Genomic DNA, 25,484 nt, shown 5'->3' on the forward strand with positions numbered 1-25,484 from the left:
GGTACCTGTGCAAAATTATACTTTTGGGTCCTAATGCTAGCTGTCTTCCATAAGCGATGAAGAGTGGATACAGGGAAATAGAGGAAAATCTCCCGAGTGGAAGTCAAACGAAAGGGTTTCAAATTCCTTTTCCACTTAATTAGGTGACTTTGGATAAAGAGGACCACCACCCACCAACCACGCCAGGGCCGGCTACAGGACCACGGTTCCCTCATCAGCAAAACAAGAGAAAGTCTTAACTGTCCCAAGTCCCTCCCAGTTGGAAGTCCATAAACCTGAAGGAGTTGGGGCTGCAGCGCGCAGGCGCCCGGATCGACGCTGAAGCCCCACCCCTCCGCCCCGGTCTAGTCCGGGGCAGTTTCCTTTCCACACACCCCGCCCAGGCCGGCTGCGCAAGCGCGTGGCCGAACACGTGGCTGCTGCGGGGCCAGAAGAGCAATGGCGGCGAGTGGCGGAGGCCGTCGCGACCCTCTGGCCCCCTCCGGGATTCCCTGTGCATTCTCTCCGCGGGGCCAGCACTACTTCTCGTTAGCCGGTCCGGATGGTCATTTGCGGGTGTGGGAGACAGCCAGCAGCCGCCTGCATCAGGACTTCGTTCCTTCCGCTCACCTCAGCGCCACCTGCACCTGCCTGGCCTGGGCCCCGCCGCGGTCGCCTGCCAAGGTAAAGCTGGAGGCGCGGGAGCACAGCTGGGAGGGCAGGAGGCGCGCGGGACCTAGAGGAAGGGAGGGGAGAGGAAGGGGCGCGAGGCCAACCCTCGCTGGGATCCACGCGGGGGGCTGGCAGCTGCCGGAAGGAGCGGGGCCGCGTGGCCTTCCGTAGGGCAGCTCCTGTCTGCCCCAGGAGGGCCTCCGGAGCGAACAGGCCCATCCACTTACTGTTACTCATTACACGCGGGCCACCCGCTACCTACCGTGGGCCGTAGTTCCCTCTAAGCTACGCGTCTTGCTGTGCCCGCGGTTTCCCGGCTTCTCTTCCCCATCAGGGTCTCTGGACTTAGTACATCAACATGAACTTCCTTGGGAAATCCTGGTTAACCATCCGCCTCCCTCCCGGTCCCTTCCCCATCTCCCCCCTTCCCCTCCTCTGTCCCTATATTCCTTTTCCACAGTTCCTGTCAATCCAGCACCCAGTAGCCGTGCTACTGTACCCACCACGCTGGAACCATGCTGCTCGCCCCTCCCCCCAAGGATTGGGCCCTTGCCTTGGGTTTCCCCTTCTTGCTAATCGCCAAGTTTTCGTCTCTGCTGTTAAATAAGGACTAGATTAAGTGTAAATCTGGCAGTGGAAAGGGGAAAAAACTGGGAAAGAAAGTGCCCCAAATCTACCTCTGCTGAAAGACCTTCACTTGTGGAGGGCCCATCTCAGGTAGGAGATATCTTTTGGTGATGTTTGAGTCATCTGGTTGCATCTGCTGTAATTCTCAAACCCACGTGGTACACAATAGATACAGTAAGACTGCACTATTACAGTATTTTTGGGAGAGTAAGACTTATTATAACTATTACAATCAAGTCAAAGCATATTTCTTCAGATCTTGCTGTGTACCAGAGAGACAAAAACATCTTTCACTCCTACCTTCCCCTCAAAAGCTGCTTGATAGAGTGTAAACAGCATTGGCCCTGGAGTGAGAGGATCCGGGTTTAAATCTTTCTGTTCTATTTAGGGTGATCTTGGGCAAGCCACTTAATTTGCCCCATCCAATTTATAATTCCCTCTTCTTTAAAGGGGGAGGGAAGGTGGTCCTTGAAGTTTCCTCTAGGAGCTGACATTTTCTTGGCAGTGGGGAGAGATGTGTTTAAACAAACGTGATGCAGGGAAAGTGAAGGCAGAATTCACTAAAACGACTGAGAAGATCAGAAAAGGCCATGCAGAGGGATGATTCCTGAGCTAAACTTTGAAGGAAGTTAATTCTGAAATGGAGATGATGATGAGGGACTACATATCCGGCATATGGGATGATTTCTCCTTAAGTAGTGATGGAATGTCAAAGTTGTTAAGTTCAGGAAACAGTTAATAGTCTAATTTGACTGGATTGTATAGTTCATGAAGAGGATTAGTATGGCATAAGGCTGGACCAGTAGGCCTTAAATAACAGGCTGAGGAGTTTGCATTTTATCTCACAGGCATTGTAGAGCCACTGGTGATTTTGGATTTCATTAGTATGGTTCCACTCAAGATTATTTTGGCAGATTTGTGGTGGATGAAGGAGAGACTAGAAGCATGGAGACTAGTTAAGAAAGAGGCTGTTACATAATGCAGCATAGAATGACCTGAACTAAATTAAATTGGTGGATGTTTGAGAGGAGAATGGGATCGAATGCATAGTTGTTTTCTAGAGATAAAATTGACTAGATTTGGTAATTTGTTGATTTGGGAAGTGAGGAAGAGGATTGACCAGGATTAAATTTATGAGCCTGGTTACATGAGCTGGGGTGGGGGTGGGAGGGGTCCCTTGGGTGGTCCCCTTAATAGAAATCTACAAATTTGGAGCATAGGTAGGTTTAGGAAGTGAGATGTTTTTGTTTGTGTGTGTGTTTTGTTGTTTTATTTTTGTTAAGCTCAGTACAGTAAGACATAACAAAGAATTTCACCAGTTCTCATTTTGTCATAAGGACTCTATGAGGTGGGCAGAAAGCTTTATTTTACAGATGAGGGCAAGTAATTTGTCCAAGGTCTCCAAGCCAATGGCAAAGTTGGTATTGAAATGGTTTGGAGTTGCCTTTTAAATGAAAGGCATTGTAGAAGTAGGAAGAACACTGGGTTTGGAGTTGAACATTTTAACTGTTAACCCTTCCCAATTAATTCAGAGCAGCTATTTTGTAAATAAAACATTAATCTGTACAACAGAAATATAAAAATTATAGGATTTAAAAGTGAATCAGATTAAAATTTGGAAATGTTTAATAAAATACAATACAACACAGATAATGTCAGTTTAATATGTGGCCAGCAGGGATCCATTTCTATTTGAGTTTGAGTGATCTTAAACCTTGGAGGGTAGGTTGGACATTTTACAAATAAGGAATTGAGGCTCCTCCAAATTTGTAGATTTCTATTGAGGGGACCTCCTCAAGAGATCCCTCCATCCCCAGCCTAGGTCATTTATCCAGACTCATAAATCTAATCCTGGTCAATCCTCTTATTCACTTCCCAAATTAATAAATTACCAAATCTTTGGCTTACTGGTGTTATACAACTATTAAATGGTGATTCCAGGATTTGAGGTCATATCTGCCTTATTCTAATTTGAGTCTTTCCTAAAAACAGACTTTATGATTTAGAAGTAAAGATACAAAATAGATGAGGTGATTATATTCTCTTCAACTGAAAAGAACAGTACAGTATAAAAGGTTTAGTTAACTTCTTGGGGAAGGAGCTCAAGTTTTTTCTTTTAAAAAGAAATTATGTGGCAGCTAGGTATCTTAGTGGATTAAGAGCCAGGACTAGAGATGGGATGTCCTGGGTTCAAATATGGAATCAGACACTTCCAAGCTGTGTGCCCCCTGGCTAAGTCACTTAACCTCATTTGTATAGCCCTTACAGCTCTTCTGCCGTAGGAATACATAGAAGGTAAGGGTTGTTTTTGTTTTGTTTGTTTTTAAGGACAGCATTGAATTGGGATGTTATTCTTTCCACTAAGCTTAATGCTACATTCTTCTCACTTTAAAATTTTTCTTTCTTAAATATACTTATATATGATTAAGACAGTTTTGATGCTTTTTGCTTCTAAACTTTCCTATATGTTTTTAGATTTTTCTCTTCAACATTGCAAAGGAAGGAGTGTGGTTAATTCTCTGTTAAAAAACAAATATTTCACCAGGCTGATTTATTACCCATTTACCTACATGACCCTTGGCTGTTTAGTCTACACTTTGCCAATTAGTGTGTGTTCCCTCTTTACTTTTTAATTTTTTTGAAAAACCTTTATCTTCTGTCTTAGAATCAGTACTGTGTATTGGTTCTAAAGCAGTATAGTGGTGAGGGGTGAGGCAGTGGGGTTAAACAACTTGCCCAGAGTCACTACTAGGAAGTATCTGAGGTCAGATTTGAACCCATATCTGTCTATCCATTGAACCATCTACACAGACATCCTCTTCCCTTCTTTCTACTCACATTGACACAATCCTATTTCAAGCCCTCATTGCCCCTTACCTGAACTATTGCAATAACTTCCATCTCACTTCAGAACACTAGTTTGGACATAGAAGATTATGGTTAGAATTTGACAGACATTAGCAAGTATGCTTTTGTGTTTGAGGATTGAAATAGTCTTGAATTAGCAGCATGTGGTGCATGTACAAAGTTGGATAATATTGGTAGAGTTAATTGTTCTTAGTTAAGATGGACTTTTGAGTTAGGAGGAACTTAGAGAACACCTGGTTTAATTCCCTCATTTTTTTACCATTGAGGAAACCATAGGGGAACATTAAGTGGCATGTCTACAGTTACACAGGTATTAAGTAATAGCTAAGATTTGAACCCAGGTCTTCTGACTCCATATTTGTATTCTTTCCATTGTATAATACAAAAACAGTACCACCTTAGGTTTGTATCTTTTTGTACTTTTCAGGTGGCAATTTATGTTCATTCCTTTCTCTGCCATTGGGGGTGGGTGTGAGTTTGGATAGGAGCAGAGAGGCCAGAAACTGTTTAGTTTAAGGAGGATAAGATTGATGAGTTTGATTATTTCCTGGGCCCCAAATAAGTGGGGCATAGAGGCCCCTAGAAATAGATCTTACTTCCATCCTATGGGAAATCTGTTTCCAGATGTTTTCTTCTTCCTTTAAAAATTTCTCTATCTTTTCCCTAACTATTTTGTAGTGTAGACATTGTAGGGCCTGGGGTCCCAAAACTATTAGCCCCTTGGAGAAGATGGTTTCTCTGCTTCTGGTGAGGAAGAACAAGGTATAGCATTAAGAAGGCAGTTATCAGGAGAAATCTGAGGACAGTATTCTCACCCTAGTACCCCAACCTTGCTGAGGGACCATTGTCAGCCAGAAGCAGGTATTGCTTTCCCCTCAGTCCTCTGTTCTAATGTACAGTGGTAGATATGGAACATCTTGTCATTACTCATACTTGAGAAGAAAAAGCTAGACACCCCATATCTGTGTAGTGGCTTTCTTCCTTTTGGTTCCCCTGCCCAGGAATAATAATTATTATATAAGTGGAATGGCTTTTGTCTTTGGTAATGTCTACCCACATCTTGCAACCTCAGAATTTTTATATTATAGTTAGAATCATCTAGTTTAGATTTCATAACAATTGAACTTTTCTTCTCTCCATTTCTGCTCAATCCTAACTTAGTTTTACTGTTTAGAACCAATATAATACTGACCTGTATATGCTGCAAATTTCTCTTTTTGTAAGTTACCATTCACATTCCATTCAAGTCATGGAACTTTGGTATTTAATCTAATAGGTCCAGCAAATCAGGTGCTAATCCTGGACTGTGAGATTCCTACAAAACACAATTGTTATATAAAAACTCTTAAATATTCTTATATTTTTATTTGTACTGTCCAGGCAATTTTCTCATCTTTTATCTCATCACCCTCCATATTAAAAATCTGATGAATCTGATCTCTTGAAGAAACCTAATATGTCACTTTTGAATCTGCTGTCTAACCTAGCCCATTATCCTCTAAACTATTGATATAATTGTTATATTGAATGTAACCTATGCTATTTCTTGACAATATGTTCGTGTGCTATCTTTTTATTATAGATATCAGGGACTCCTATCCATCGCTTATCTCATGGACATTGGTGAATATTTTTGATATTGGTAATGCTTGGCTAGAGAGATGGTAAAAACATTTAACCTTTAACGGTTGAGAAAACTTAAACATAGTTGAGATAAATTGTGAGTGGACATGAAGACCTTATTGCTTTGGATACTTGTAAAACAGGAAGCAACCTGAAGAGCCTTGTTAAACTGAGTCCACAAATTGAAAATGAGCTACATCATTATTTTTGTGTGTGAGCCAGTGGTTCTGAAATATTTTCAGGTCCTGAACTTATTTTGAAATGTTTTTCTTTTTCATGTTTTATTGAAGTTAGTATAATGGCTTAAGAACCTTGGAGTTATAAAGAATTGGATTCAAATATTGATCCTGGCATGTCATTTAACCATAGAGTGCTCTCGACAACTTTCTGAAGACCATGAATTTTTTTGATGAACTGTTTTATTTAAAAGGGATTGAGGAGAAGCATATGTTAAATGCCAGGAAAGTCTTTTTTCTTCAAGTATTTTGTTTTGTTAATAATCTATTCCTTCTATTTACTCCTGCCCCCTTTTTGGATTAGGAAATTAAAAGAAACAGAACAAAAAACAAAGCCCTCAATACATTGTGGTAGTGTCCAGCAAAACAAATTTGCACATTAGCTTTATCTGAAAATGTATGTCACTTTTCTGCATTTTAAATTCATCACTTCTGTTAGCAGGTGAGTTGTATGTTTCATCCTCATTCTTTTGGACTTGAGGTTTGTCATTGTATTGATCAGAGTTCCAAAGTCTTTCATCAGAATTGTTTTTCTTTAAAATAGTATTGAATAAATTGTTCTCCTACCTCTGTTCACTTTGCTCAGTATCAGTTCATATAGGTCTTATCAGTTCTGTCCATTTCATCATTGCTTCTATTGCAGCAATACTCCATTACACTGCTGTACCCCAATTTCTTTACCTATTTCCCATTAGAAGAGCAGCTCCCTAATTTCCAGTTTGTGTCTTAAGAGCTACTAAAAAGCTTTTTTTGTGGTGGCAAAGAATTGAAAATTAAGGAGACACCCATCAATTAGGGAATGGTTAAACATTTTGATTGTGATCAAATACTGTTATGCTAATAAGAAACATCAGGGAGAATGGTTTCAGAAAAACTTGGGAAGACTTCTATGAACTGATGCAAAGTGACATGAGTAGAACCAGGAGAATATTGTATAAAGAATCAGCAATATTGTGTGATGATCAGATTTGAATGTTTTAGCTACTCTGATCAAGGTAGTGATCCAGAATAATTCCAAAAGACCCATGATGAAAAGTACTATCCCCCTCCACAGAGAGAACTGGTGAACTCTCTCCTCTCTCTCTTTTTAAAGCCTTACCTTCAGTTCTATGTATTGGTTCCAAAGTAGAAGAATGGTTTAGTTAAGGTAATGGTGGTTTAATTGATTTGCCCAGGATCACAGAGCTAGGACGTATCTGTTGTCACATATGAACTCAAGACCTATCTCTAGGCCTGGCTCTCAACCCACTGAGCCACCTAACTGTCCCCTAACCCCCATCAACTCTTTGAGTACAGATTGAAACATACTTTTTTCACTTTATTTTTCTTGCTTTTTTTTTCATCATGGCTAATATGGAAATATATTTTCCATAACCTCATATGTCTAATTGACAATGTATTGCTTGCTCTAGTGGGTGGGGGAATGACTAGTGAGAGAGAATTTAAAAAGGAATGCCATAAATAAGCAGACAGGATAGTAAGCAGATTAATAAAAAAGCTGCTATAAATATTTACTGTACATGTAGATGCTTTTTTCTCTTTAATTTCTTTAGATTATAAGCCTAATAGCATGATGGGGACATAAGGCGGTGACATTTCAATAACTTCATGTACATAGTTCCAAATTTATTTCCAGAATGGCTGGACCAATTCACAGGTCCATTAAGAATGCAGTAATGTAGATAAAACATTTTTAATATCATTATTGATAGCTTGGATTTTTTTCCTTTGAAAAGTGCATGCTTACATTCTTTGACTATTGGGGAACAACTCTTTGTTTTATGAATTTTAATCAGTTTTTCCTATATTTTAGAAACGAGAACCTTTTTCAGAGAAACTTGTCATAACGATTTTTCCCCCAGTTATCTTTCTCTAATCCACATTAGACTTGTTTGTAGAAAATCTTTTTTTATTTCATTTAATCAAAATTATTTTATCTTGAGTGATTGTGTCTTGTTTAGTCACAAACTAGCCATAGATCAATAAGGGAATTTTTTTATTTGCTCTCCTGTAATTTGTTTGATATGACCTTTTATATCTAGGTCACATCCCTTCAGTGCTGTCTTGATAATGGCATCATGTGTTGATCTTGGAAATTGAATGCTGTCCAGTTTTCCCAGCAGTTTTTGTCAAATGTCTTTCCCAGTAACTAGGATTTGGGGGTTTATTGCTGTCTATTTTTTTCTGTATATTGTGTACCTAATCTAATCTATCAAGCTATGTCTGTGTATTTTTTTTACTGTATATTGTGTACTTAATCTTTTCCACTGATGAGCCTCTATTTTTCTTAAACTGGTACCAAATTATTTTTGTGAGAACTACTTTTTCCCCAGCCTGACACCTGGTACTGGTAAGATTCCCTTCCCGTTTTTTTCCTCATTTCTTTGAGATTCTTGACCTTTGTTTCTCCATGTGAATTTCATTATTTTTTCTTGCCCTATAAAATGTTATTTTGGAAATTTGGTGTGGCATTAAAATAAGTAAATTAATTTAGAAGTACTGTCATTTTTCTTATGATTTCAATTGTAGAGCAGGTGATAGCTTACATTGATAATGGGAGTTTCCGTTATCAATGTTTGGGCTTTCCCCTCCTTAAAAAAAAAAATTATTCTCTTTCTCTTTTTGTAAACATTACTTTCTCTTCATTCACAATGACTTTCTTCTACTCTTTTAAGAATTACTTTGTAACAAATTTGTACAGTTAAACAGGAGTCCCTATGTCTCATGTCCCTGTGGTGCACAGCCTTTGGGAGACTTTGCCATCATGGTGGATCACTGCATTGTTCAAAATCTGGAAGTCCTTCACTGTTGGTTTTCTCTGTGGTCATCTTGTAAATTATCCTTTTGGTTCTGCCTACTTTGTTTCATTTTATTCATATCTACTCAAATTTTTCTGACTTCATAATCATCCTTTCTTATTAGGTAGGAAGTTCAAGGATTGTTATCTTGGAGGATCTGGGGGAAATCATCCATGCTTCATACATTCTTTCATGCCCATGATTGCAAATCATGCAAACAATAATGATCTTTAAGCATTTTTATTGATTTAAATGAAGTATCTTGTAGTTTGCTTGTATAACTTTTTGCTTCTACTTACCTTAACCCTTGAGATTTTGAAAGAGAAGTGCTCATTCTTTTTGTCTATGCCTTTACAGGCACAAAATGTTTATATAACCCCTTTGTTAAACCAACTTGCCTCAGGAGCTTTGGCTTCAAGTAAAGCCCATACCTACCAATTTACCCAACAACTTGTATGTACAATTATTAGAAACATTTATTAGTTATTTAAATGGTTGCATTTTTCTGTGTGTTTAATGATTCTTGTCTCTTTGGATTTGGCTTTTCATGGGCAGCAACTATATGATTCTTAGTGAGTTGTATTTTATTGACTTTGTATTGAACAGTCAAGTAATACTACTGTGTTATTCATTTCTCTTTATATAAAATAGACAATTCATGACTTATTCATATTTAAGCGAAATGTAAGTTTTGTGGTATTATAAACATGTGACTAGATATCTAATGAAGTTACTTGCCCATCCTTTTCTCCCTTTATCCTTCTACCCGAGTACCTGGCATTTAAGTAGTAGACACTTAAATGTTTGTTGAATTCCTCTCTAGAAAAGAAATAAACGTCTGTGGTGTGGTTGTATGTATTCTTTAATTCCAGAGATTTAAAGTATAATTTAATCCTCCTTTGTTTAGGGAAGTTCCTTTGGCTTCTCTATGGGAATAGAATACTTCCTTTTGAATGCTTTTAATTTGATTTTTCTAGACTAAGGTTGTGGTATGGTGAAAATAATGTTGGATTTGGCGACCACCTGGCATGAATCCTTTCTTTTCCACTTACTACCTGTGTGGGCTTAGGCAAGTCATTTAACCATATTAGTTACCTCATTAATAAAGGAGCAGAAATAGATGGCCTCTGAGGTCCCCTTTATTTATAAGAATTTTTTTTTCTAAAATTTAGACTAACTCTTCAACATCTTGGTCCTTTCCCATTTTCTTCTGTGAGTAATGAGAGCAGTAATGAAGAAACCACCTCTAAAGGAAAATAAGTAAAATGGAGTAAGACCGAACTAAGAAAAGGGCAAATAATTGGGGGTTTTGTTTCCGTGAAATTGGTGGCAGCAGGGAATCAACATGGCACAATAGGAAGTGGAGCTTTCTGTAGAATGAGAGGATCTGATTTTAAGTGATACAGTGTACCACTTATTGTCTGCCTGACCTTGGAAAAATCGCTTTATTTTTTTAGCCTCATTTTCATAATTTGTAAATGAGAGGGTTAGGGTCTGCCCTTTCAATTTCTAAGTCTATCATCCAGTAAGTCTGGATTCAGATTTCAGAAATCCTAGGTTTGAGTTCTGGTTTTTGTTACCTAGTAACTTGCTGTGTGCCCATAGGAAAGTCACATGTTTTGGAGCCTTCGTTTTCTTAACTAACTATATTTAACTACATTTCTGTTTCTCTTATTAGAGCCGCCATGTAAGGTAGGCAGATGTAAACAATTTTAAAGGTTTGGAAAAGTAGTTATTACCTTGCCCACATTAGAAATATTATCTCATCTTATGTTATTTATGTTTATTATCTGTCAGCCTTCAATAAGATTCTTAAGAGTATAACTTCCCATTAAAATTTTTCATTTTTCTCCCTTGACTACTGTTTATTCCATGATATTATAGTTGCCAGAGTATATTTAAACACTTTTCTTTAGATCAGTATTGCTAGATCAAAACTTTGTGATCTTCATTTATGGATATTTAAATACAGAATATTCTAAAAGTCTTTAATCTGTATATGTAATGCAATGCTATCCCTGGATTTTCAATAAGTAAATTTTTACATTAAAAAAAACCAAAAGGTAACTGTTTTACATCTTGAAAATTCAAAACTGTTTGAAATAATATTAAAAATGGTGGGATTTAAAATTTTTGTTTTCTAGGAAGGTCCCCAGAGGAAAAAAAGGAAATCTGAAGCTGTAGGAACCAGTGATCAAGTTGACCTATTGGCCATTGGTACAGCGGTTGGCAGCATTTTATTATACAACACAGTAAAAGGAGAGTTACAGAGCAAACTAGTAGTAAGTATACTTTTTTGAAACTTAGTATAATAAACTCTCATGGCTTTATTTTTGTTCTCTTTCCAAACTATTATTGGAGTAACAATTTTGTTCATCAGAGGGAATGAGGAAATAGTATTCTCTACTAAACTTTAATAAAAATCAGAAGGGATGAAAGCTTGGAGTGTTTTAAGCAAGAATAACAATTTACAAATTATATGATGGGATAAATATGGTTTTCAACCACAATTTCTTACTCCTTATGTATTTGAAACATAATTACCATTCCTTAAATCTTACAATTTTCTTCAGAATTCTGAGTTAGTCTTTGAAAATTGATAATCCCCATATGTAATTAAAATCCCATTAGAATGACTTCTGGAAGGAAGCTTTTTGGTTAATGAAGCTGTTTCCCATGTCAGTTTGGATAACATTTGGAAATAGTATTTTGCTCATCCAAGTATACCAAATTCATTACAATGAATCGTCCTACACATTTGCTATCTCTGGTCTGTGGGATAACTGAATGATACTTGAGCTCTTAGCATTTTCTTTGATTCTGTCTTCTAGAGACAATTACTAGGACATCTTTGATAATACTTTACACTTTATAAATAATCCTATATACTTTTCAACTCTTGGCATCTCTTAATATTTCAGTCATTTGATGAATCTACCCAGAATCACTAACAAAATGAAACACCTAAAAATGTCCAGGGAATAAGAAGATGAAAAGAATGGAAATATAAAGTTTTCCTTCTTTTGCTAGATTAAAAAAAAACCAAAAACCTTTCTCTCTTTTACTTTATTGAGAAGCTGGAAATGAAGATTATTTCATCTTTGTTGTCTTAAAGAATAGAAATGAAATTTCATCGATATTTATTTTATAAAAATTCTCTTATGCAAAGTATTTTGGATATTCTTTATGTGGTAACTCTTAACTGGCAATGAGATAACATTTCTACTTTGGGTAAGTAGGAATTCCTTATTTAAAAAAACACCTGATAAACTTTTTTTTTTAACCCTTCCCTTCCCTATTGGAATCAATACTGGGTATTGGTTCCAAGGCAGAAGAGCAGTAAAGGCCAGGCAATGGGGGTTAAGTGACTTGGCCAGGGTTACACAACTGGGAAGTGTCTTGAGACCAGATTTGAACCTAGGACCTCCCATCTCTAGACTTGACTCTCAATCCACTGAGCTACCCAGCTGGCCCCTGGGTAAGAGTAAACTCTTTGAATAATGAGTTTGTCATATAGCTTATTTAACATAAAAGAAATTAAAACAGTAACTTAATGCCAGAGTTCTATAGTCATATTTAATTCTGAAGTATTTCTTTATTCAAGGGGTTATGAGACTCTTGGGGGATGACAATTAATATTTAGTTATTTGTAAATTTTGTCTAATGGGTTGTTCTAGTAATTTGTATCATGGAATCTGTTGATGAAAAAAATACATTCTGTTGTTAAAAAACATTATCAAAGATAAAAGTAGATATTATAGTAAACAGAGATGTTTGATGTTTTTGAGAAAGAGAAGAGTGACTCCTGATAAGGGAAGACAGGAGATAGACTAGGAGGAGACCAAAGAAGATAGAGAAGGAACAACAAGAAAGTAGAGGCAGGAGAATGAGATAGTAGCCATCTCTCCATCCCTACTGCTTCCCTTTAGCTCTCTTTTTCTGAGTCTGGGGAGCATTGAGGTACTTCTACTGGTTATGGAGTTAGTGTCCATTGGCACTCTGGACTTAAGTTTTCTAAGCCAGCATCACATTCTTTTCTTCAGCCTCTCTAGCCACAGAATCATGAGAACTATGAAAACTTTACTTTCTTTACATTGTAATAGTTGGGCCACTCTTGTTGTTGTAGAGAGAGGAATATTCCAAAATATGGGCAAATATAAAGGACCATCCTACTTATTGTTAAGCATTGCTGACCCTCCTTTTATTGATATCCATTAAAAGTGGAAGCCTGATGTGTAGATCTCCCCCCCCCCCAACAATGTGTAATCCATTGAAACCACTGATAAGACTAAAAATATAATTTATTAATGGCAAGTGGGTATCCATAATTTTCAAGTTTTTGTTAAGGTTTAAAAAATATATATCTCAAGATGAATTGTTTTGAGATTTTGTGGGTCAGGGGTAGTAATTGTGTATGTTTGTTTTTTACATGTAGAGCACAGGAAAAATAACTAAAAAGTTAGAAAATAACTAAAAAGATAGAAAAAGAAATTGAGACTTTGCTAGAATGTGCTTATTCTACTTTTTTTTATCACATCAATGATTTCTGGGATATAATTCTGCTTTCCTGCACTCCTACCCCAACAACTGATGCAACAAACAATATTATTTTAAAGTTTATGAAATAAGGTAGTTTTAAGTTTTGCTTCTCTGCAGTATATGTATTTACTCAATATATTGGTATATTTTAATTTGGAAATTATTTTGGAAATTAGGATGGCATAAATTAAATTTTTAGTTAGGGGAGAAAATTATTATTTAATTTTTTGCTTGTCGGTAAATTAGTTTTCAGTTGTCTAATGTAAATGATGAAGTTATTATGAATGACATCACTTAAGTAAATATTGTCTTTAATATTTTGCTTCTGTTTAATATTTTTTCCTTCTATAGAGTGGTGGACACGACAATAAAGTAAATTGCATACAATGGCACCAAGATAATGATTGTTTATATAGCTGTTCAGATGATAAATATATTGTGGAATGGAATACACAGACGTGCAGAGTAAAGTGGTAAGTAAGATGGTTCTTTTTAAAAAGAAAGCTGCCAAGATTCTTAGAATTGAACAGAACAACAAATAATGCATGCCATTGTAGCTTTACGTAATTTGGACCTATTTGTTGAGTATTATAGGGATATTCCTTCTCCCAAAGAACTTAACATTTATCTTTCTTAAAGTTTCATAATAGATCAAAAAGCAAAAGATGGATTAGAAAAATCCATGAGTGATAATATGCAGTAAAAACTGAATTTAGAGAACAGAGAGGTCTGGGAAGGATTTATTATAGGATGAAATGATATGAAATAAGTCAAAGGATAATTAGGATTTGAGAAATTATATATGAATGGAGTATCTCAGTGTTACAGGATGATAATTGGAGAGCAATAAGGAGACTTTTTTGGAGCATTTCTGATTTGGGAGATAAGATTAGTGAGGTAAGTGGGAGCCAAATTGTGGAAAGTCTGAAATGCAACCTCAGATGTTTGTATCCTCCTGTTGTAGGCATTAGGAAGCTACTAAAAAGTTTTGACTTGGGTAGTGATAGTAAAGTAGAATAAATAAACTGGCAGGATAGATTAAAGAAAAGAGAAGCCAGAGGGAAATTAATTTTAAAAGACGGTCACTGAAATCCAAGACTTTGAACTTGATCCAAGTTAAAGCAGTTGCAATGGGAATGGAAATGGATAAATATGAGAGACGTTTTAAGGAAAACTTAAGAGGACTTGATGACTGAAAGAGAGCTTTTACGGGTGAGAAAAATATCAAGATGACTAAGTTTCAACCCTGGGACACCAGGAGAGTGATAGTACTATTGAAATGGGAAAGTCAGAGAGTGCCTGTTTGGAGAGCAATTTGATGAATTTGGTTAATAACAATTGCCCACTTTGATCTAGTCCTTTATTGTTTACTAAGTACTTTCTTTCCTCATGACTATTTTAAGATAGATGGTGTACACATTGTTAATCCTCATTTTTACATGGAAACAGCCTTAGAAAAGGGAAGTGAACTCCTTGTGTTATGCACCTAGGATATGAACCCATGCTTCCTTGATCCAAATTAAGTACCTTTGGGGGAGTGGGTTCCAAACCTGTGGTTTCATTAGCAAAAATGAATTCCTAACAAGAAAACTCCCTCTGCTAAAGCAAATCTAGCTGATAGACAACATCTAGCCCTGTAAGCCTGGGACACTGAGAAATTCAGTAATTTTGCCTAAGGACACACATCCAGTATATGTTAAAGGTGGATCTTGAATCAGATCTGCCTAACTTAGAGATCCTTGTTGCTCACCCTACCCGCACTACTGCTGTCTCTTGGTTTTAGGTGTGGCATTTGATAGACTGGGGGTAGGGAGATTGGGAATTATTTGTGTGGAAATATAAATTGGTTCTGTGGGAATAAGATCCCTGGGAATAGGAATAGTATAGGAGGAAAAAGAAGAGTACAGAAGAGGGTAGAGTCTTTGGTAAAGCCATGGGAGAAAGAAATAGGCAAGAAAGAGGTACAAGGGAATACCAAGATGGTATTCTCATAGCAGCCAGATTGAGGTGTGAGAGACAAATCAATAGTATCAAAAACAAGTGAGGAACACATGGCCTGAAGAAAAAAAAAGACTATTTAATTTGCTGATTTGGAAAGTATTTGTTGGAGTTATTATAGTTTCTAGTTTCTTGGAGAATGAGGATGAGAGAAGCAAGATTGCAAGGATTTAAACAACAGTGAAATTGTAAAAGAATTAGAGGTTCAAATGATGTATAAAACTCTAGGCAATGAAAGAATCACTATTGTACAGACAAGATGAAAGAACAGCTGTTTTCTGGATGCATTTTGACATTCTATAATTTTTTAAAGCAATTTTAGGTATTGAATTAAAGACTTCTGGCACAGATTGAAGTATAAATTAGTTCTATTCAAAGCACATTATTTTTTACTTCTAGCTTTGCTTTTACATCACTTCAATTTCTAAAAAAAAATTTTTTTCTTCTCACCTCCCCAAAGGGTCATCCCTTTTAAAAGGATAAAAAAGAGAAGAAAAAAGCAGATCCACAAACCTAATCTACACATTAACTAGCTGAGTCTGAGCAGTAAATATAATATTCCTTGCCCATAGTCCTCCACTTCCTGCAAAGAAGAGAGGATGGCTATTTTCCAAGAATTTGGGAATTATAATTACATGGAATTCTATTTCATTGTAAGATATCTTCAGAATGATTTTTTAAAGACTACTACAGTCTTTGTGAAGTTATTTTTGCATGTGGGGAAATATTCTCACAAATAGGTTCATTATTTCTGATAAAGAAATAGCACCAACTGCTCCTAGATGTAGAGACGATGTAGCTTGAATGGGAGTCAGGTTGTCCCTCTCATTCTTTCTGTGCATTGTACCAGTGTATTGTCACTTTCAGCTGTTCCATCTGAGTTGCTTGCTATTCAATGTGCTAATAACAGTTCTATGATAACTGAGATTTAAAGATATTTAAACATTTTTAATAACTTGAAATTTGGGAGATTATTATTGAAGTAAAGGTTGCATTTGTTTTCCCAAACAAATTTCCCTTTTTTCTTTTTCCGTTAAGAGTAAAAAAATACTTAGTTTTGTTTGCTCATTTCTTAATTTTTTTGGGTTTTCCTTCTCAGATTCTGAGTAGTTTGGGTAAGATCTTTCGGTTTGATTTGTTTATCATGATGGCTAATACATTTTGCAATTTTCTAAGAAGAAAGAAAACCTGATGGTTGACTTTCTGTCCAATCATTCCTTGAGAAAGTCAAAAAGAAGTTCTGCATAATTGTTGAGGATGCATAAAAACTACTTACACATATTATATAGACTATGTGTGTGTACACACACTGAGCTCAGTTCATAAACATTGAGAGATATATAAGTGGGCATTCTGAAAAGTAAGATAGAGAATCAATTAGTAGTAGGATTTTCTTGTAGTGACTAATCAGTGAGACATTTTTAAGATGCTCTTTGGGAGGGTGGTGATGATACTGGACAGTGTGTAAAATTGTTCTAAGGTCCAGATGGGTCAACTGGACAATAGGAACTTCTTAAGTCCTATGGGACCAAATCCATAAATATCTTCTGTAAGACATAGGATTTGAAAACAAGGTCAGAATGCTCTGAAAAGAAGAGGAAACATAGAAACACAGATCTGAAAAGTATCTTCTACTTAAACCCCCTTGTTCAACAGAAAAGAAAATGGAAGTCTAGAGAAGCCAACCTTGTACATGCTCAAGGTTACAGAGCTGGGATGAGGCCCTGGTCTCTAGGCTCCTAGTCCCATGCTTTTGCACTACCCCCTGATGCTTTCCTCCAGCAGGGGCCTACATCTGGAAATAAGATTAGGAAACATGTTTTCTAAGGAGATGAGAATGCTAGCAGCCACACCAACATGAATCTACCTGGGGCTGAAAGACTGAAAGCAGCTCAGGTTAGTGTGTGACCCAGATGTGATTGGGGTGGGGTCAATGCCAGGGACAAGGAAGAGAACTAGATTGTAGACCACCTGCCAAGGGACAGATCTTGTTGGAGTCATCTGCCTGCCCACCTTCTTTAAGTCCTCAACTGCCTAAAGGAGCTGATTCTAGAAGGATCTAACAGGAGCCAGCCTGGTTCTTTCAGGGCCCTGGGCCTGGCCTCTGTGGGACAGGATGACTATCCTGGATCAATTCTGCTTGTCCACAGCTGAAGAAAGTTTGAATTTCAAGGAACCTAGTCTGGTATGAAGCCTTTGATGGTAACTTTCATTGTTTCTGCTGCAAAGGAACAAAAGTGATAATTTTCTCTCAATGTTTTTCTGTAATACAGCAAATGGAAAGGTGACATCAGCAGTGTCAGTGCTTTGTGCATCAGTCCTGATGGGAAGATGCTGCTTTCAGCTGGTCGAACTATCAAACTATGGGATTTGGAGACTAAAGAAGTCTATAGAGTGAGTGAGTCAAACTAGGTTCAGGTATAGTAAAAGCACAATAATTCAGACTAATTTGGGAGGGATGCCATTTTGAATTAGGGGAAATAGGAATTATTTTTATTAATAAAAATATTTTTCATGTTTCAAGTGCATTGAGTTACCATAATTAGTCACCAAGGAAATGTTTCCAAATAAGTTTTGATAGTGATAGAATCAATTAGAATTGACAGTGTTGTTTACACACTGGAGTAAGAGAGTGGCCTGGGTTTTATTATATTGCTGGCTTACTCTTTGTGGTCTTGGGTGAGTGCTTTTCTGACCCGTTTCCTCATTTGTAAAAATGAGAGGATTGGACAATATGACTTCCTTGAGTTTTCTTCTAGCTCTGAAACTTCTGAATCATTTCACTATGAAATTGCTCAGGACCGTTAGATATAGTTTGTTAAATTAAATAGAACAAATATATACTCAGAAGTCTTGTTTATATTTTAATTTGCTTGGTGTTTTTTTTTTTTTACAAAACTAAGGAAAAGGACAAGATAAATTACTATAGGTTTTGATTTAGGTTAGTTTGAATTAATGAGCTTTTACTGTACTGCTAACCATAATTGTTCTGTTTTACAGACCGAAAACTATACTGTTAAATCAAATATAGATTTCATACTATGTTGCTGGAAGAAAAAGTTCTTTGGGGTTACTGAGATTTAGTGCTGTGATGATACTAAATTGTGGTTTCAACTTAACTGATAGTTGAATGAGGACATCTAATTCCTTGGCTGTGTCTGAGCATATCCAGTACCCCTTTTGATTTTGTGGTAGAATTAAGGAATTGACTTTATGCAATGAAATGTAAGAAAACATGGGTTATGGGGAGGACATGTGGGTTATTAAGAAGGAATACTGTGTAGTTTTTTATAATTTAGGCAGATGCCCTATTTCCTAAGAACTCTAAAGAGTGCAGCATAAATGCCTTCAGTTGCTTGCTTGAGCTATCAAACTATGGGACTTGGAGAACAAAGAAGTCTATAGAGTGAGTAAATTAAAATAGTTCCAAGTATAGTAATAATTCAGTAATTCAGAATAACTTATTGTCTTCATTTAGTTGTGATCACCTGTCCTCATTGTTTATTACAATTTGTAGTTGAAAGAAATATCTAGACTCTGGCATAATTGCTTTAGAATTGCCTTTTTTCCTTTAGCATTTCACAGGTCATGCCACAGCTGTTTCATCACTCATTTTCACAACTATAAGACCTCTTAATGAAAGTCAGCCCTTTGATGGAATTACTGGCCTTTATTTCTTGTCTGGAGCAGTACATGACCGGTTACTTAATGTGTGGTATGTATGTCTATTCATTTGGAAGAAAATGTGTCTTGAAATATTTCACTTATAGATTGAGAAAAAAATGTAATTGACTTTATTCTGTTTTGGGAATTTTGTTGAATCTCTTAACTTTTTTAAGGACCTTCCAACTTGTGTGTGTAAGTGATGAAAGAATAGTTGGCAAGTTTTATATTATCTTTGACAAGGACAAACTTGTTTTCCCTCATCCTCAGGTCTATTTTTGTTTCTCTTAATTTGTAAGAGGTTGACTAATAATAAATAATTCTCAAAAGATTTTTATAATTCTGTAAACAGCTATCTCCCAATGAATACAAATGATGATTCCTGGGAAGTGATTACATGTATTTGGCACTATTTGAAGTTGTAATTATATAAAATGTAATTGTTCTGGCCAAATGGAATTATGCTGTGTAAATCTGAATAATGCAACCACATATCCAAATTCATTTGTATATTAATAGGGACCTAACTGTAGGTCATTTTGGATTTGTGCTATGATGACATTCCATAGTGGTTTCATCAAACTGATAATTTAATGAGAACACTAAATTCCTTGGCTGTATCTGAGCACATTCATCAATCCTTAATTATAGCAGTATTATAAACTATATATTTTGATTAACCTTTAAATCAACTTTTTTTAAAGCCAGAATTTCTCTCATTAAAATTCTGTGACTTAGTCCCTAGTTCTTAAATTAGAAGTTGTTTAATATTTTTTATAAATTAATACTGACTCCGTGTATTTTGATAATTTTGGATTTTACATTTTCTACATATTTTAGGAAGAATATCACTAGACCATAGAAATCATTGTGAAATGATCTAGATATTTCATAGGTGCTAGATAATTTTACTTATTTCTCCCAAGTTGGGAAGGTAAATTGCAGAAATTCTGAAGGATGATGAGTTGTTTAGCAATGTAGATTGTATGTATAAAATAACAATAGTTTCACATAAAGTACTTATTTCATAGAGCATATTATCTTGGGGGTGGGGGGAGGGGTAGTTTATTTATTTAAAATCCTTGCTTCCTATCCTAGAATCATTGGTTCCAAGACAGAAAGTGGTATGGGCTAGGCAATATGGGTTAAGTAACTTGTCCAGGGTCACACAGTTAGGAAGTATGAGGCTAGATTTTGAACCCTGGACCTGTCTCTAGGTGATTATTGATTGATCTGCCTAACTGTCCCAAGGTATGTAGTTTAAATCTTATCCCTATTTTACACATTAAGCAGGCTTAGGTTGTGATCTGTTGATGGTCACTAATGTATAGATCTCAAAACATGCCTCCTCACTTCTATAAATTGTCTGCTCCTTGAAAAAGGGAGCTTTTTTGGGGGGGGGGGTGTCTGCCATGTAGTGCCTGACTTAGGAGTAGGGATTTGTTTATTCTTTGTGCTTGTATCTCTAGGACCTAGCACAATTCATACTTGATGAATATTGTTCATTAATTAAAAAATGCTCTGATAAATTGCAAATGACAGTTCTACATCAGTATTATTGGAACTGTAGTTCTAGAACCTTGTCCTTGAATTGAAATTTTTTCCCTTCTAGATCTTTTTTACATTCTAGTTCCTATGCTCTAGTCTTAATACATTTGTTTAGAATCATTGGGTTGAATTGTGACAGTCTTTGCTGTTTTTTAAAAAAACAACTATATTTTGAACTTTGGGTTGATTCTGTAAACACTTAACCTTCTGTCTTAGAATCAGTATGAAGTTATCAGTCCCAAAACATAGGAATAGGAACAGTAAGGGCTAGGCAATTGAAGGACACACAACAACAACAGGGACACACAGCTAGGAAGGATCTGAGGCTAGATTTGAACCCAGGATTCCATCTCCAGATCTTACTCTATCCATTAAGCTACCTAGCTGCCCCAGGGAAATTAATGCTATTGCTTATGGGATGAACATTTCATGTCCTCTTTTTGAACTTGGTGCAAGGTAGTAGGATGTTTGATAGGTACTTAAGTCCTTCAGTTTGGGGGCAAATGATTAATAAAAATCAGTCAATACAATTATATGAAGGCTTACAAATCTGCTTATATTTTAAATGCATATGTAATTTGTTTTTGGCCTGAGGGGTTATAACTATTTAATGTGATTCCATTTCATATTTTGTCAAAGAAAAATATTATTTTTATTTTCCAAATGTCACAAAGTCTAGTTTGGTTGAACCTCTTTATATGAATTGAGAGAAGAACTGGCATCTGTAATACATACTGGTCAATAGAATATTTTTGTCTATAGTCTTGAGAGAGGAAGCATGATTTGATTTTAGGTTATAGGAATTCAACTGAGTTTTAAGTAAATGTATATCTCTTTTAGGAATGCTTATATAAAAGTGAATAATATATGTTCGACATTTTAAATAATGTAGCTGGCAGTATTTGCTTAATAGAGAAATACAACAGTTATTAGATTTAGAACAAGTGAACTTGGGACAGGACAAATCTTGGTTCTTTTGCTATTTATGACCTGTGTGACCTTTGGGAAATCACTAAACCTCTCTACATCCCAATTCCTTATGTACTGTTGTTTTATAAAAGAATATAGTGGGCTCTTATGGCCTCTAAAGTTTTAATTTTCTGCCAGGCCTAACTCAGGCTCTTGTGCAAATTTGGAATATTGTATAGAACAGACAATTTTGTAAATGCAACAAAATTCAATTAAAACTACATAGAATGATTAAAATATATAGACTCCAATTACCAGTGATAGGTTAGGGGAATATACTTCCTGGGCAATGAGAATTCTGCTAAAACCTCCAACGTCATTTTCCCAGAGGCCAAGCCTTTCATATATCAGATAGTCTTCTCAGCCCTAAGTGGACCACCCCAGCCTATATAAACAGATGCTGCTTCTACCACAGCCATCAGTTCTAAATCTGTGTTATGCTCAATGAGTTGTTTTGTATATAACTGTGCACTGGTTCATTCTTTGTGTCTGCCAGGTAATATTGGTAGGTACCTTAAATTTTTCTAGGCAACCAGTTTAAGTGATTGTTTTAATTTTTATTCCACTTAATTTTGGTTTATTGATTAATTCTGTGTAGAGTCTAATTCTGTGATCTTTCTTTAGATGTTTCCAATTTCTTTGCATCTCACTAGATAAAGGCTGGTTTATGTATTCTAGGCAAATTCGGTCAGAAAATAAAGAGAAGAATGCAGTGATGTCTTTTACAGTTACTGATGAACCGGTCTACATTGACCTGACTCTGTCAGAAAACAAAGAGGAGGTAAAATTACTGGATAATTTAGTCTTGATTGTTAAGGAATGCTATTTCCATTTTATTTCATTTTGCAAAATAGAACATGTTAATGGGTTTTGTGGATCTTGTACAAACCTGGGTGGTGAGAATGTTACAGTTTTGATAGTGACCAAAAAGAGCTATGTTCTATTTAGATTTTTTTTTAAGTAATAAAATGACTAATAACATTTTTTGAGTAAAGAAGAGGGAAGAAAATAGGCATTTATTAAGCTACTAAAATGTGCTAGATATCCTGTGCTGTGTCCTTTACAAAACAAATGCTATCTCATTTAATCCTCACAACAACCCTGCCAGGTAGGTTAATTTCCCAGTTTTTCTATTAGAAAGATTGCAGGGAAGACACCTGCCTAGGGAAACTCAACTAGTAAATGGTTGGGACTGGATTTGAACTGACTCTGGGCTCAGTCATCTCTCTATTGAAAATCTCATTAGAACATTTTGGATATCAAGGGGGCTCAGAACTTAAAATAGATACAATTATTTGAAAAGATTTTATGGATATGGCAAATTGGTCTTATGCTGCATTATCGGATGATTTATTTGCAGTACAAAATTCCACAATATTGAATTTTACTTTGTATGTTCTAATAAAACTTTATTTATAAGAGAAGCTCAAATAAAGAAACAATTTTCCTAAAAGTTTGTTGCAAATGACAATTTTCCCCAATATGAGCATACTTTCTTCAGATCACAACTGATTTAAATATCTACTACCTTACACCAGCTGAGACTGTACATAATTCTAAATTTCAGTTTTAAGGAAATAACAGCCTTAATGATATATCTATGTTAACACTTTTCTTTGGAAAGCATGTCACTTTTGTATACAACAATCAGAATTAGAAAACTTAACTTTCTAAGGGCAACCCCTTAGAATTCTGCCTTTTACAGAATGTAAATTCACTATTTAAAATTTTTAGTTTTTCTCTGTTAGGATTAGTAGTATTCAATACATACAAAATCTGGATTGTGGGATGGGCATAAAATTGATCAAGAGGCATGAAAGTTTTGTAGAATAGTTTTAGTCATAGATCATTTAATTCAATCCCCTCATTTTACAGAAAACAGAAACAAAGGGAAAGTGCCTTGCCTGAGGTCACACAGGTAGAAAGGTACAGAGCCAGGATTGGAGTCTGTGTCCTCTTAATTGCAAATGCATTGAGCTTTCCACTTTGCAGATTTGTACTTAGTTCTAAACCCTTACAAACAATTTACAAGTAAATTTCTTATTTGTTGATGTTCTCATTTATTATCTGTTAGAGAATCAGGATAATCTAAATGTTTTAAAGTAATATAATAGGTCTTGATGGTTTATACCACATGTTTTTCAGGGTCTTTTCTTCCTACTCCATAGAAATATTTATAATGAAGTGAATAAGCTTTAAGCTTTATTTTGCCTTGAATATCAGATAGTGGTAGGAGTGATTGAGCTAGAACTTCCTTTTCTTCATCTTGGCCACTAATCAGGAAAGAGAAAACCATTATTTCCTTACCCTTACTCTTTTCAATTTTATTTTTCATTTACTTGGACCTGTATATTAAAATGTTCCTATGAATATTAAAAAGCAAACCAATGCATATCTGTTATTTTTTTAAATTCTTATGGTTGAGACTTTAATTTCTTAAACTTAACCTCCTAAAGTGCTTCTTAGTTCATTTGTCCTCCTAATTTTTAGTTAACTCTAAGATTCCCAGTTATATGAATTGCTGATATGTATCAGTGTAGGGAATCTGAAATTTTTTAGTAGCGATGTCCCAAAGCTCAATTTTTAAAATTCTTCCCTTAATTATGCATGGTAGTATCTCCCTACAAGTTTTCTATTTCCAAGAAACCCTGTAATCATTAAAGGAAGACATACACTCTAGGGTATGGGACTGAGGCCTATATAAAGAATCTGCTAGCCTGACTTCTGTGGTATTATGGCTTTAGTTGTCTTGGAGCTTGGAGACTCTAGAATAGGAATAAAGAGGAAGAGATAATGGTGGACACACCTTTGCCCTTAACTCCCATTTGTGTACCTTTTTCTACTACTCTGATAATGGTGCTGCTTTTGGTGCATGTGCAAAAGTTGAGCTATAGAGCACAAACTTTAATGTGTATAATTAAACTTTTTGTAATACTATAATAGGTTTACCTTAGTACCATTACAATATGGAGAGTCCCTGTTGAATTTACAATTTAGAGGATTGTAGAAATGTTTGGGAATAGTTGTTTTGTGTCAGAAAGTTACAGAACATTAACAAATAACAGAAATTTTTGAATGTTTGATTTCAGTGAGAGTAATTGGTAAATTTTGTCTTATTCCTTTAGCCTGTTAAGTTAGCTGTTGTTTGTAGAGATGGACAAGTTCATTTATTCGAACACATATTAAATGGGTAAGTTGGAATTTTTCAAATAGGAATTTATTTTTCTTAACTTGGTTTCTTCCTATTATAGGTTGTTAGCATTGTGTAACTGTATTTCTCTAACTCTTCTCAACATTTTTTTTTTAAACCCTTACCTTCAGTCTTGGAGTCAATACTGGGAATGGGTTCCAAGGCAGAAGAGTGGTAAGGGCTAGGCAATGGGGGTCAACTGACTTGCCCAGGGTTACACAGCTGGGAAGTGTCTGAGGCCAAATTTGAACCTAGGACCTCCCGTCTCTAGGTCTGGTTCTCAATCCACTGAGCTACCCAGCTGCCCCCACTTCTCAACATTTTTAAACCTTTACATTCTGTCTTAGAACTGATATGAATAGAGTAGTAAGGGCTAGGCAATAGGAGAGTTAAGTGCCTTGCTCAGGGTCACACAGCTAGGAGGTGTCTGGGCTCAGTTTTGAACCTAGGATCTCTTGTCTCCAGGCCTGGCTCTCAATGCACAGAGCTATCTACTTGCCCCTAATTGTTCTTACATTTTTTATCATGTGTATGCTCTGTGTCCTTCAAGCTGATTATAAGTTATAGTAGTCATAAATCCATATAGTCGTAATAATAGAACTAGGAGAGTGATTTGTTTATTTGTTTTTGCTCATGATTGCTGGTCAGAAAATATTTTAGGCGAGCCTGTAAAAATTATTATTCGTTTTCTTTTCTCCTGAAGTGTTCTTCTCCCTCATTACCCCTCTCATAAGATCTTGCTTCCTACTTTACTGAGAATGAAGCTCCCAGACA

The 25,484-nt window shown here is 36.0% G+C and overlaps 1 protein-coding gene and 2 non-coding genes across 3 annotated transcripts in view; all 3 read left to right on the plus strand.

The window, feature by feature from the left end:
- Positions 1–306: 306 nt before the first annotated feature.
- Positions 307–25,484, plus strand: part of WDR43 (WD repeat domain 43) — a 49,827-nt gene continuing 24,649 nt past the window's right edge. The window contains exons 1-7 of the mRNA XM_001380580.5: positions 307–663; positions 10,948–11,085; positions 13,694–13,815; positions 17,614–17,734; positions 18,916–19,055; positions 22,199–22,301; positions 24,646–24,710. Of these exons, the coding sequence (XP_001380617.2) occupies positions 439–663; positions 10,948–11,085; positions 13,694–13,815; positions 17,614–17,734; positions 18,916–19,055; positions 22,199–22,301; positions 24,646–24,710 (914 nt within the window). The 5' untranslated portion in view covers positions 307–438. The remainder of the gene's footprint in view (positions 664–10,947; positions 11,086–13,693; positions 13,816–17,613; positions 17,735–18,915; positions 19,056–22,198; positions 22,302–24,645; positions 24,711–25,484) is intronic.
- On the plus strand, positions 18,424–18,506 carry LOC130456731 (small nucleolar RNA SNORD53/SNORD92). Its single transcript, XR_008915776.1, has one exon. It is a non-coding gene; the product is annotated as a small nucleolar RNA SNORD53/SNORD92 (small nucleolar RNA).
- On the plus strand, positions 19,551–19,632 carry LOC130456732 (small nucleolar RNA SNORD53/SNORD92). Its single transcript, XR_008915777.1, has one exon. It is a non-coding gene; the product is annotated as a small nucleolar RNA SNORD53/SNORD92 (small nucleolar RNA).

This window comes from Monodelphis domestica, chromosome 1 (genome assembly GCF_027887165.1).
Source record: "Monodelphis domestica isolate mMonDom1 chromosome 1, mMonDom1.pri, whole genome shotgun sequence".
In the NCBI taxonomy this organism is placed as follows: domain Eukaryota; kingdom Metazoa; phylum Chordata; class Mammalia; order Didelphimorphia; family Didelphidae; genus Monodelphis; species Monodelphis domestica.